This window comes from Hemiscyllium ocellatum, chromosome 14, assembly GCF_020745735.1.
Source record: "Hemiscyllium ocellatum isolate sHemOce1 chromosome 14, sHemOce1.pat.X.cur, whole genome shotgun sequence".
In the NCBI taxonomy this organism is placed as follows: Eukaryota; Metazoa; Chordata; class Chondrichthyes; order Orectolobiformes; family Hemiscylliidae; genus Hemiscyllium; species Hemiscyllium ocellatum.
The window spans coordinates 6,434,737-6,449,435 of NC_083414.1; the positions used below are offsets into that span (position 1 = coordinate 6,434,737).

At 41.9% G+C, this 14,699-nt stretch overlaps 1 protein-coding gene across 1 annotated transcript in view; it reads right to left on the reverse strand.

The window, feature by feature from the left end:
- Positions 1-10,553: 10,553 nt before the first annotated feature.
- The window catches only part of mcm2 (minichromosome maintenance complex component 2), a 53,853-nt gene continuing 49,707 nt past the window's right edge, over positions 10,554-14,699 (reverse strand). Inside the window, exons 16-17 of the mRNA XM_060835064.1 lie at positions 13,034-13,189; positions 10,554-11,103 (exon numbers count right to left, since the gene is read on the reverse strand). Coding sequence (XP_060691047.1) covers positions 10,993-11,103; positions 13,034-13,189 — 267 coding nt within the window. The 3' untranslated portion in view covers positions 10,554-10,992. The remainder of the gene's footprint in view (positions 11,104-13,033; positions 13,190-14,699) is intronic.

Sequence of the window (14,699 nt, forward strand, 5' to 3'; positions counted from 1 at the left end):
CCAAACTCTGACTGGTGTCCATCAGTGACCGATAGGACTCATCCCTTGGGACTGATGTGTTGTGTATCTTTCCCCATCAGCTGAGGCACAGTGGGTAGCACAGTGAGTGTTTGAATTAGGAGCTTGTAGGTTCAAACTCACTCTGCAGTCTTGACCACATCATTGAGACTCACTCCCATGCTGTTCTGGAGGAGTGCTGTACCGTTTTAAAGGATATCTTCTGTAGTGCGAGCACCGCCATCCCCTTTTCTGCTTAGGCAGATATTTTTAAAAATCACACATGATTTCAAACATGAGTAGAGACGTTCTCCCCAGTGATCTAGCCAATCATCTAAATCAGACAGTCAGCTCATTAACTCAGTGCTGATTGTGAGAGCTTGCTGTGCTCAAATTGGCTGCAGTCTTTCCGATAACTGTACTTTGAAAAATTGTGAAGCACCTTTGGACATCCTGAGGTCGTAAATGCCATCTGCAAATGTGTTGCTGGTCAAAGCACAGCAGGCCAGGCAGCATCTCAGGAACAGAGAATTCGACGTTTCGAGCATGAGCCCTTCATCAGGAATGATGTTTTGGTCAAAAGATATTAGTTTATAAAGGTGGTGTGCATGGGAAAGTGTCTACAGTCTAATCTCTCTCACAATCCTTTCTCATCTCTCCCTGCTTTGAGGAAACCACCAGGCTCAGTTCTCCTCTCTCGATCCTCCTTCTCTGTAAATATAACATCCTACACATTCCCTCCTCTCTCACTGCACTGACTCATCCCACCACCTCCTGCTCTAACTCACACTTTCCCAGAGCTCGTTTAAAACTAAGATATTCCGTAAATATATCAGACACCCCTTTTCTAAAACCCCAGGCTTGGTGCCAACTAATCTTTAAACCCTTCCTGAAGAAGGGCGCATGCCCGAAACGTCGATTCTCCTGCTCCTTGGATGCTGCCTGACCTGCTGCGCTTTTCCAGCAACACATTTTCAGCTCTGATCTCCAGCATCTGCAGTCCTCACTTTCTTCTAGAAGATTTATACCCTGGATATCCCACCCAGAGTAGCAGAATATTCTGCTCTCAACATTGCGTTGTTTTGTGTAGGGGCTGCAGTACTGAAGGAGTGCCACGCTGTCAGAGATTTTTTTTTGCATTCAGCATTAAACCAAGGTCCTATTTGCTCCCTCCAATGCAACATGGGACTAATCTGAAAAAAAAATGGGATGTGAAAACAAGTGCCAGGGTCCTGAGTTCAATTCCAGCCTCAGGTGACTGTCTGTGTGGATTTTCTTTGGGTGCTCTGATTTCCTCCCATAGTCAAAAGATGTGTTGGTTAGGTGGATTGGTGCTAGATTGCTTGTGGTGTCCAGGGAAGTGTACGCTAGGTGGATTAGCCTGGGAAAGGCAGGGATAGTGGGTGGGATTCCCTTTAGAGGGTTGGTGTGGACTCAATGGGCTGCTTCCACACTGTTAGAGTCTTCATTGAAGAGAAGACCAATATTTAACGTTTCTTGAACTAGTTCTATCATGGAGACCAAGGCTGACTGTACCAATCTGTGGCTGGTCTTACTTCATTTTACCAAGACCACTGAGTAAATCATCAGTCACAATTAGATTACTTACAGTGTGGAAACAGGCCATTCAGCCCAACAAGTCCACACTGACCCGCCGAAGCACACCCACCCATACCCATTCCCCTACACCTAACACTACGGCCAATTTAGCATGGTCAATTCACCTAATCTGCACATTTCTGGACTGTGGGAGGAAACCGGAGCACCTGGAGGAAACCCACGCAGACATGGGGAGAATGTGCAAACTTCACACAGTCAATCGCCTGAGGCAGGAATTGAACCCAGGTCTCTGGCGCTGTGAGGCAGCAGTGCTAACCACTGTGCCACCCACAATCTGAGTGATTGCAAGAACTAAAAGTAATGGTGTGGGGGTGGAATGCACTGTCTGCAACAGTAGTAGACACACCAACTTTAAGGGCATGTAAATGGTCATTGGATAGGCATATGGACAAGAATGGAATAGTGTTGGTTAAATGAGCTTCAGATTGGTTTCACAGGTCGGTGCAACATCGAGGACCGAAGGGCCTGTACTGCGCAATAATGTTTTATGTCTACGTCTAACAACATAGTAGAGGTCATTCAATCTCTTGAGTCTGTTATGAAAGGTTTGGATAATTCTTTCCTGTGATGTCCATTACAATGAGTGCATCTCCTGTTTATGCAGTATAATGAGGGCCCAATTATTCCTTTCACTTGGAAAAACATACCAACATTGGTGGTCACTGGCCAGATAATCTGTATTTAGCTGAACTCATGAAAGGATAGCCATCATTAGGACACCAAGAAAAATCCCCCCGTTCTTCAAAAAGCTGCGTGATCTGTTATATCCATATTCAAAATATGACATGCCTCAGGAGTGTCAGCCTAGGTTTTACTCACAACTCTCAAGAGTGGTACAATGGATGCATGACCTTCTGCTACAGAGGGAGGACAGCTCGCCCCAACTGAGGCAGAAACCAGTGCCTATTCAATATAGGTACGAATGGGCCTGAGCTGGGTGTTGCAGTGTGGGCACATCAATCCTTTGATCTGCCAAGTTCATGGAAAAACAAATGTCCAACACTTTGATACTCTCCTGGGCAGTTGGACCTCTTGGAAGAATCAATTGGCAGACTCAGCCAGGATCAAGGTCTTGGCAGAGGCTTTGAGCTCCAACAAAGAGTTCCATTGAAGGAGCCTATTGCTGGCTAGCAGCCTGCAATGCAGGAATTCTCCCCACTGACGTGTGTGTGCACACACACACATACACACTCATATGCTTTGACTGAAATGCTAGCAAACATAGAGCCACCCTTGTTTTAGGCCAACCTTGACATAATTTGTGAGACTCTTAAGCCTTAACAATGTCACTTCTTGCTGATTGCAATTTACATTCTCAAGCTTCACTGTGCAAAGCACAGATTTCTCACATGTCCTGTGGAATTTACATCAACCCTCCATTCACTGGCCCATAGCCCTTTGCCAAGCCTCCCAATAAACAGTTTTGGCTGCTTTATAAGCTAAAGATTGATGGAATGTTTCGGGTGGAATGGACTGCCAGGATGGTCAGTCCAGTGTGGAATAAATAAAAGGCATCAACAGGAGGACATTTACCTTCTAACTTGTAAAAACTGTGATTCACATCTCAAATATCTGGGGTTGTTCAGGGGTAATTTGTCCCTCACTTTTTTTTTCTCAGGTTGAAAGAAGAAGAGAAAGGGTCTTTGCAGAAAGTCAATGTCTGGTGGATTGGCCAGCTGGCTGGTGGTCAGCCCTGGCTCATTGTGTACAGTATGATGTGATGCCTGGGTGCCACTCACTGGTGGCTTGAGGTTTGGGCAGTGCGCTGCCACCAGTTCTCCTTCCCCTGCCAGTCTAAGGGCTGTCAGTGGTGGAGAATGGACCACAGATAAGTTTTAGCAGGGAAGGCCTTGTCTTTCTTAATAAGGTGTAGTTTGTTACATTTTGTTAACTATATACAATTGATATTAACTCTTTGGGACATTAACTCTAAAGAAGTAGAGAAGACGTGTGTCTACACCAGGAGACGGTGTCAGATTCCAACTGAGTCTCAACCCAGAGCCTCTGTAACATTATTGTGGAGTTCAGCAAAGCTCAACCATTAACTCTTTCAGAGCCATTATCTGATTCAATAAATGAGATCCATTGTCATCTCTGAGTCAGAGGATTATGGGATTTAGATCACAGACTTGAATATAAAAATCCACACTGACTTTGGTGTCAGTACTGAGGAGTGCTGCACAGTTGGAGGCACAGCTTTTAGATGGACATTAACCCTAAGACTAAAAGACAAGGAGACCTTGGAGAGCAGGTTCATAGCTCCTTGAAAGTGGAGTCACAGGTAGATAGGATAGTGAAGAAGGCATTTGATATGCTTTCCTTTATTGGACAGAGCATTGAGTATGGGAGTTGGGAGGTCATGTAGCAGCTCTAAAGGACATTGGTTAGGCTACTTTTGGAATATTGTGTGCAATTCTGGTCTCCCTCCTATAGGAAGGATGTTGTGAACTTGAACGGGTTCAGAAAAGATCTACAAGGATGTGGCCAGGGTTGGAGGGTTTGAACTATAGGGAGAAAATTCACAAACCAGGAACCCCCCTCAGACCCATAGTCTCACTACCTGGAACACCAAGTTACAGATTAGCCAGGGAGCTACACCAAAGACTGAAACACTTAGTAGAAGACTCACACCACTCCATCCACTCCACCCAAGAATTTCTGAAGACCATCTAAGACACTGAGATAGAAGAGGATGAAATAATGGTCTCCTTTGATGTAACAGCCCTGTTTACATCAATCAACATTAACCTGGCCAAGGAAACACTGACTACACTATTAGAAGACCCAAAGACACATATTCCAAACACCACTAACTTCATCAGCAAGGCAATATCGTCAAGCTACTGAACCTATGCCTTACCACACACTTCACCTTCAACAAGAAAACCTACAGTCAAACCAACGGAATACCCATAAGATCTCCAATATCAGGGTTCTTAGCAGAGAAAGTAATGCAGAAACTCGAACAAACAGCTCTGCGAGGCATCCAACCCAAGCTTTGAGTCCACTACGTGGATGACACCTTTGTCATCACTAAACAAAATAAATTAGAGGAAACCTTCAAGACCATCAATAATACTCTTACTGGCATGGAATTCACTAAAGAGGAGGAAAACAACAACAAACTGCCATTCTTAGATGTCACAGTAGAGTGAACAGCCAATGGGGAACTTCAAATCAGCATCTACAGGAAAACAACGTGTACGGACTAAATATTGAACTGCAGAAGCAATCACCCCAACACCCACAAACAAAGCTACATCAGAGCATTATTTCAACAAGCCAACACACACTGCAGCACAGAGGGGCTATGCAGAGCAGAGGAAAATCACCTATACCGTGTATTCAAAAAGGATTGGTACTCAATGAATACAGTCCACCAATTTCTCAGCAACAAACCCAGCAAACTCAGCAACAAGCAGACAAAACACGTCCAGAAACGCTATCCACTCTCCCCTACATCAAAGACATCTCAGAAATGACTGCCAGACCACTCAGACCCCTTGGCATCATGGTAGCCCACAAATCCACCAAAACACTAAAACAGCAGCTAATGACCTTGAAAGACCCTATGTAGACAACAAGCAAAACTAATGTCATTTACAAAATATCATGCAAGAACTGTAACAAACACTACATTGGACAAACAGGCAGAAAACTCGCCACCAGGATACATGAACACTAACTACCCACAAAACGACAGAACCCTCTCTTATTTCGACTGGGACAACACATCCATCCTAGGACAAGCCAAACAGAGACACGCACAAAAATTCCTAGAAGCATGGCATTCCAGCTGGAAGTCTAACAATAAACACATCGAGTTAGACCCCATCTACCACCTCTGAGAAAAAGAACAGGAAATGACATAACCAACCAAAAGAAACCTAAACATATATATATATATTTATATATATATATAGAAAGCAGGAATCATGTACAGTGCTTCACCTGGATGCCCACTGAAGATGTTACCTAGTAGAGTGAGGAAATGTCTGGGAATTAACCTTCCAGGTCAGCAAGCAAACCTACACCCAGAACCTCAGCCTGAGCTACAAATCTTCTCAAAACTTGCTATAGGGAGAAGCTGAATAGGCTGGGGCTGTGTTTCCTGGAGCGTTGGAGGCTGAGGGGTGACCTTATACAGGTTTATAAAATTATGAGGGGCATGGATAGGATGACTAGACAAGGTTTTTTCTCTGGGGTGTGGGAGTCAGAACTAGAGGGCATAGGTTTAGGGTGTGAGGGGAAAGATATAAAAGGGACCTAAGGGGGAACCTTTTCATGCAGAGGGGTGGTGAGTGTATGGAATGAGCTGCCAGAGGAAGTGGTGGAGGCTGGTAAAATTACATTTAAAAGGCACCTGGATGCGTACATGAATAGGAGGCATTTAGAGTTATATGGATCAAGTACTGGCAAATGGGACTAGATTAGGTTGGTATGGACGAGTTGGACCAAAGGGTCTGTTTCCGTGCTGCGCATCTCTTTGACATAGGAGCAGAAGTCTGATTTTCAGCCCATCGAGTCTACTCCACCATTCAACAAAATCATGACTGACCTGATCATTTTTAACTCCATTTTCTTGCCTTTTCCCCACAACCCTTGATTCCTTGACTGATTGAAAATGTCTCTCTCAGTCTTAAATATTCTAATGACCCTGGTTTGACAGCCCTCTAATGCTTGCCTATCCTCTCAAACAGGCATAATTGATCTGGTGATACTATTCTAAGAAAGGTGTCCAGCTCAATGTTAAAAGAGATATAAGATCCTGAAGTTATTTAACACAGTATGTGCTGGAAGGATATTTCCTCTTACAAAGACACCAGGGACACTGTTTGAACAAAGAAAGTCTCTTTTAAAATGGAGATGAGATTTTGTTTCTCTCAGATAGTTGTCTTCTCCTCCCAGAAAGTCTTCTCTCATTTTTATTCTCACTTCTGAAGGTAATGAAACAATTCATACCTACATCAAGATATGGTCAACCATCAGGGTTTGGGCTGATTAGTGGCAAGAAAGAAAGAGAAATAACAAGTATTGGGCAAAGATTATCTCCAATGAGACAGCCTGAAAGAACCTCACCATGACATTGCCATTGTGAGATTCTCCAGCATTAACATCCATGGCGTCACTCTTGTTGAGAAACTCCACCAGTCATCTTCACACAGCGGCAACAGGAGATGATTAGAGGTTCGTTATTTTCACTCATCTACCATGTGTGTAATGCAAATTGGGAGTATGATGGAATTCTCTCCATTTACCAGGATGAATGGAGTTCCAATAACATTGGGCAGACTTGACACCACCCAGGACAAAGCAGTCTGCTTGCTTGGCACCCAGCTACAACCATAAACATCCACACCCTCAATAAACAGTGCACAGTGGTGAATGCACGATCAATAGAGAATGCAAAATCAAGAAGAGAAAAAAAGCCAGAATTGGAGGAAAGCAGAGTGTCTGTAGGCCTGGTGGAAGTAACAAAGATAAATAATGGAGAAAAATAGGATGTTATCCACTACAGACCATTCACTAACTCAGACTAGAGCATTCTCAAAGCCTCATAGTTACGTTTGTTTTAAGAAAGAAATTAGCTACTGTTTTTATAAGAGTGTTGTTGTGCAGCAGCTTTGTTCACCTACATTTTTGATTATGAGCTTAACTTCCCCTGAGGCACCGGACACTAAAAACTTTCAACAGTTGACGGATTTAGTTAAGGAATATTAAAGACTGGGTGCATTGTCCATAATGGGCTTTGCTTGTAAATGTTTAATTGGTCACAAGGTTAATTACTGGTTGCTGACAGTGGTTAAAAAAGGAAAAAAACAGAAAAAAAGTCATAGTGATGGAAAAGTCGCTCAGTTGCCTGTGATAGCACTTGAAGGTATAGAACAAAGAACAAAGAAAGTTTACAGCCCAGGAACAGGCCCTTCGGCCCTCCAAGCCTGAGCCAATCCAAATGTACTGTTAAACCTGTCGGTCAATTCCTAAGCATTTGTACCCCTCTGCTCCCCACCTACTCATGCATAAAATGAATGGTGGTCAGGACATGAGGGGTGGACAGAAATGGTGCTGCATTTCCCAAGTGTTGTTGGATTTTAAGATGCAGAACTGGGCTGAGAAGTGGCAAATGGAGTTTAATGTGGAAAACTGTGAGGTAGTTCACTTCAGAAGAAGTAACAGGAATGCAGAATACTACGCTCATGGTAAAATTCTTGGCAGTGAAGACAAACAGATAGATCTTGGTGTCTTGGTGCATAAATCCCTGAAAATTGCCACCAGGTTGATAGGGTTGTTAAGAAGGCAGATGGTGTATTGTAGTTTATTGGTAGGGGGATTGAGTTTTAGAGGAGAAAGTGAGGACTGCAAATGCTGGAGATCAGATCTGAAAATGTGTTGCTGGAAAAGCGCAGGTCAGGCAGCATCCAAGGAGCAGGAGAATCGACGTTTCGGGCATGAGCCCTTCTTCAGGAAAGGCTCCTGAAGAAGGGCTCATGCCCGAAACATCGATTCTCCTGCTCCTTGGATCTTGCCTGACCTGCTGCGTTTTTCCAGCAGCATTGAGTTTTGGAGCCAAGAGGTCATGCTTCAGCTGTGTAAGACATTGGTAAAGCCATACTTGGAGTACTGTGTACAGTTCTGCTCATTGCATTATAAAATGTGGAAGCTTTGGAAAGGGTTTAGAGGAGATTTACTAGAATGTGGCCTGGTATGGAAGGAAGGTCTTACGAGAAAAGGCTGAGGAAACTGAGGCTGTTTTTTGGAGAAGGTTGAGATGTGACTTAATCGAGATGTATAAGATAATCAGAGGGTTAGATAGGGTAGACAGTGAGAGCCTTTTTCCTCGGATGATAAGGCTAACATGAGGGGCATAGCTTTAAATTAAGGGGTGATAGATTTAGGATAGATATAAGGGGTCATTTCCACATTCAGAATAATGTGGAACAGCCCACCTGCAACAGTAGTAGACTCACCGACATTAAGAGCATGGACAACTATCTGGATAATAATGGAACAGTGTAGGTTAGATGGGCATCAGATTAATTTCACAGGTTGGCACAACATCAAGGGCTGAAGGGCCTGAACTGTGCTGTAACATTCTATGTTCATTCATTCAGCAAAAAATTCAATCACACTTCTGATTTGTATTGTTGGCTGTTCAGGGGGCCTTACGCAAGTCAATACACAGCCTTTGATCCTGCCTTGCAGCCATACGATGTATTCAGTCTACTCTGTCATTCAGTGAGATCGCAGTCAATCTGATAATCCTCAATTCTCTTTTCCTTCCCATAACCCTGTATTCTGTTACAGATCAAAAGTTGGTCAGTCTTGGGTATACTTAACAATCCAACCTCAACAGCCCTCTGTGGTACTGAATTTTAGATTTATTGCTATTGAAAGAAATTCCTCATTTGTTTTAAATGGGCTACCTTTCACTCAGATTATACTTGCTTCTGCAAGGGGAGAAAAAAAACCCTCACTACATCTACCATGTTCAGTCTCCCTAAGAATCTGATGTTTCAACATGGTGACTTTCTGATTCTTCTAACTCCAATGAATACAAGCCCAATCCCTCATCAGAAAATCCCTCCATTCCCAACGTCAACCTAGTGAACCTTCTCTGGACTACCTTCAATAAATCTTTTCTTGAACATGTGGACCAATATTATTTACCGTAGTCAAGACATGATGCAACTAATTCCTTGAACAGTTTTAACAAAACATCCCTATTATGATAGCCATTTCTTTTAATGTAAACACCAACATTCCATTTGCCTTCATCACTACTTGCTGAACTCATATTTTCAGATCAGTTGGTTCAGAGATGTTATTACACATCTCTGGAGCAGATGGAACTTTAAACTAGGGTCTCCTGGCTCAGAGATAGGGCCTCAACAGTGCACCACAGGAGTCCTCCTGAATGTATATGCGAGATTTTCCCTCCCACTGTATATGTGGATATCTGGTCAACAGCAACTCCAGGCAGTTGATGGACAATTCAGCAATGGTAACTCAGCATGAGCATGCCTTATAATTAATGATCACAGCAGTATCCTACACCATTACTACCATCAGTTACTATAAGCTTAGTGAATTTAGCTGCATAAAGTCATTCACCACCAGGGACAGCAAATGCTGACGGCACATCAAACCCAGCTCCTCCGCAACTGAGAAATGCCAGAACCTGTTATTTTTCCCTGCAGTATTTCTGGAGAAACTGACAAGAAAGAATCTGTATGAAATACTGGATGACAGCAGCATTTTTAACTTTTGTACAATAATGATGGACACCCAGTTAAGCTCACAAGTTTATTTTTTGAAACCAAAATAGATTTTTGGCTAGTGTCAGGGCCAGCACAGGGTTATGGAATTTAGCTTCTCTTTCAAGAAACAAAAGTAGTTAATTATTCACCAGATTACATTGGGCCAAGCACAATGCTAATTGCACAGACTACTTTATGTATCAGGCTCTCACACTCCAATTAATTGGAGCAGAAAATCAATAACAGTGCAGAAAAGGCACATAGCCAATATAGCCGAAGGTTAAAGTTGTGGGTTCAGGTTTACTTGCACTGACTACAGTTTTACCTTGCTGATCTCATTGCAATGATGCAGCTTGAAATACTATCAACAACAGCACTATCTCAAGAAGCACCACTGACCATCAACCAACTTGCATTTATATAATGCCTTTACTTCGTAAATCTGAACACAGGTTTCACAGGAGCATCTCAAAGCGAACAAATAAAGAGAGTGTTTTGGGAGGGAATTGCAGCATTTAGGAAACCAAACGCTCAGTTGCAGCAATAGAGCCTTTAAAAGGAATGTTCCACCCTTGCGTGACCATCTGCGTGGAGTTTACACTTTCTCCCCATGCCTGCATGGGTTTCCTCCCCTTTTTTTGTCATGGTTTGAAATGAAACAAGATTTTGGAAACATCTTTATTGATCATTGCAGAAACACAAGTTGGAGAATGTACACCTAGTTTTACTTATACACAGAAAACAGCACAGTTGGGGCCAGTAATTATGCGAAATATAATAGCTTCAGAAAGGAAGTGTGACAATTTCATTACAAAAAGATACTACTTCATTATAAAAATGCACAAGTTCTATACAAACATTAATTGGTAAAGTTGACAGCCAAGTGGAGAAACAAAATCCGATGCAGACAATCAAAATGCAACTGGATCAGAAAGTGCTCAAGTACTGCAAGTCTTTCATGAGTCTCCAAGACTTCAGCTTAATTCATCCAAATCCAAGTATGCACTTCAACATTGCAATCATCTAAAAATGCTCATCCATGCCAGGGACATGATGTCAGTTTTTGTATTAAGCCAGCCTCCACATAGATTTCTTCTCTTCTCTTGTTTAAAACTAATTAGAATTGCTGTACAATTAATTTCCTTCGCACGTCGTGAGTGAATTTGTTAATTTTGAAGAGATCACTTTCATAGAATGAAGTCATGTTGTGAATATTGATTTGCCGAGCCTATGAAAAGAAGCAGAACCTTAAACACAAATAAATCAGTGCAAAACAGAAACCTCTCAATAGTTTTATTAAACAAAAAAAAAAGTGACTAAAGAATAGAATTCGATAAAGTTTATCACGAGCAAATGCGTACACCACAAAATTTTACATCAAGTGATAACTGGATCTTGGAACAAGAAGAAATAATTTAGGCTACCGTTTTAAAGGTTCCATATACTGTTATTGTTGTCTTGCCCACAATTGTACCAGCTAACCTCTCACTGCATTTACGCCTGCCAGTTAGGCTTTCACAGAGAGGCGGGGACAGAACAACTAAAAAACAAATGTCCTGAAGAGGCACAAAATCTTGGAATCCAGTGTAACCAAAATATAACTGGCTTCATTCATTAAAATTACACCTGCCAGAAATTGCTCTATTTTCAGTTCCTTAAAATGCTCAGAATCTCTACAGTGTGGATGCAGGCCAGTTGGCCCATTGAGTCCACATCAACCCTAAAAAGAGCACTCCACCCTATCCTTACAACCCTGCATTTCGTATGGCTAATCCACATAGCCTGCACATCCCTGGACACTATGGACAATTTGGCATGTCCAATCTATCTAACCTGCACCTCTTTGGACTGTGGTAGGAAACCAGAGCACTTTTCAGCCTTTCCTCACAAGACAGACAGTCCATATGTGGTATCAGCCTAATGAACCATCTATGGACTGTCTCCAATGCCAATGGGAATACAGCAGGGAGAATTTCCCTCCATTCCCCAAAACTGGCGTGCAATTTTAAAATCTGCCTTCTTAGATGCCCAGGGAGATGATATGGTTTCTGAGTGAGGTGGTGACACATACCACAATTGTGTTGGGTAAGCTGATGGACCAGAGAGTTTTCTTTCCTGTCCATTATTATTATTATCTTAAATAACAATATTTAAGATAATAAATATTTAAATTTGGTTCTAAAACCCAAAGGAAAAGGACAGAATCTAATTATTTTAAGTAGAACAGCATTCTGTTCTACGTCAAAGCCCAAAAGTCCAGAAACTGGTCCCACACAATCTTATCCCTTGTGTACATAGTTGAGAGCACAGGTGCATACAACTGTTCCTTTAACCTCCCTTGTTCAGACCATTGCAACTTTTCAGATGACATACTCACACTATGATTTGGTTTCACAGGTACAGTGACATTAGTCACACTTTCCTTTAATCGGTCCCAAGGTTTGCATGCCTTTTCAGTGCTCACAAGTTACTTGCCGATAGGGGATATATCCAATTGTGCATCCACTTACTACTATAGAATACTAAGATACCAGAGTTAATTTTATCCCCCTTTCCTCCTTACTCAAGGACAGTCAATTCTAATTGCTGCCTTTCCCAAATTACCAAGTGAAACTGGAGCTTCTTTGTTTGAAATACACAGGGCACAGCATGCATCTACAGAACAACGGGAGAGTTAGGGGAGACGGTGGGGTGTTCTGTGGACAGTTTCAAATCCTACCATATAGCTGGTGGTATTTAAATACTTTTAGTTTGGAATTGAAAGCTAGTCTCAGTAATGGTGACTACGACAACAATGGTTAATTATTATAGAAACCCAAAAGTGGTTCACTAATGTCCGTTGGGAACTGAAATGTCATCCTTACCTGGCGTAGCCTTCGTGCGACTCTGACCCACAGAAGTACAGTCAACTCACAACTGCCCTCTAAATGGTCTGAACAAGCCATTCAGTTCAGTAAATGGGCAACAAATGCTGGCCTTGCCAGCAACACCTATATCCCGTGAAAGAATGCAGAAAAAATTGCTGCTCTGCATTGTTTATTTTCAGTAAATTAGAACAGATCTTAAAAGTGATCTTGAAGTGCTCAGTTGCAATAAAATTGACCAGAGAACACAGATTTCACCATTAACCAGAACTACCAAATATATTTTTTCATTACCTTTTCCACCAAATCTTTTTCTGGGATTTCAATGGTGTCCTGTTGTGCCCCATATCTATTACGTTGGTAGGTAGCCTGTTCCGCCACTAACTGCTTCAGAACGAAGAGCAGGAGCTCATTATTGTCTCGCTTGAATGTCAAGTACCTTGAAAATGTCTGAGGGGTGTGGGTGAAGAAAAAGCAAGAAAACATAATTGCAGTGGTTAGAAATAATTGTTTTTCTCTAACAGATCCCATGAGTTTAGTTTTTAAAAACCAAAATGAAATTTGAACAACAGGAAAGCCTTTTGTTTCAGCATCCATTTTAATCCTGCCCAACATAACAGAATTCCCTAATAGATCCTCATGTGTAATGAATTTGGATAGTTAGAATCCAGCTTTTATAGTGTGTAGACCCAACAATGCAAACAAATATCCCCAGTGAGATACCATTAATTACAGGATCAGTGAATCATAGTTGCATAAGTACTGCCTACTGTTACTTAGGCAGATGGGTTCAGCAGAAAATAGACATTTGTCTATTTAATTTATTTAAAAAAATCAAAACTGGAAGCATTAACCAAAAGAAATATTTCTCTAGGGGAACAGGAAACTCATGAGCCAGCTGATGCCAAATGAAATGTCTGCAACTGCAGGAAAAACTTTAAAATCAAACTAGACTACCACTGGCACACTCAATTTAACATTGCAGTGTGGCACAATTGTGCAACAATGGCATAGAGGCATAGATTAAATCACGTGTTACAGACTAGGGCAGACTCCCTCAAAACATTATAAGAAGGTATTCTCGATCCTAACTTTTTCTTATTTTAAAGGCAGATGTGGGGTAGGTATTCTCGGTGTGATGCAACTGGTCAAACCACTCGGCTTTTAGCAAAACAGTATTTATTTAAACACTATGGTTGAAACACAAACAAAAGAAAATGGAATTTTGAATGACTTAACTATTTGGAAACTCAACTGACTTGACATAGCAACTTAACTAAGGAGCTGCTCTAATTCCCATAACATCTCATTGGCAAAAACACCCCTTGGCAAAAGGTAAATTCTAACCCAGGTTCTTACAGCAGGAGAGATTTCAGAGACAGAAACCAGTCAAGAATCATTTGAAGCATAGAATCTTTTTCACTGTAGCAACTTCTGCGACTGCTATTAGAAGCTTCTCTGCTACAACTAAAAGAACTAGAAAAAACTTAAACTGGGAGAACTGGATGTTTAAGAAGGAAATTGAAGGGAAAGTTAGAACAAGGGAAGTCAAGACAGACAACTGTATCAATGAAGCAGAAAACTCAAAAAGGGACCATGCTGTAAGGTTGAGTGAAATAGGAGTTGATGGGAAGGGTGAGGGCAGTAACAAATTAAAAATACTATATATGAATGCACGAAACATTAGAAATAAGATGGATGAACTTGAGGCTCTTTTGGAAATTGACAGATACAATATTGTGGGGGTAACCGAGACGTGGCTTCAAGTGGACAGGGCCTGGGAAATGAATATTCAAGGCTACACGTGCCATTGTAAGGACAGACTGACAGGCAGAGGAGGTGGGGTGGCCATGTTGGTAAGGGATGATATTCAGTCCCTTGCACAGGCGGGACTTAGAATCAGGGGATGTAGAGGCAGTGTGGATAGAACTGAAAAAATTCTAAGGATAAAAAGACCCTC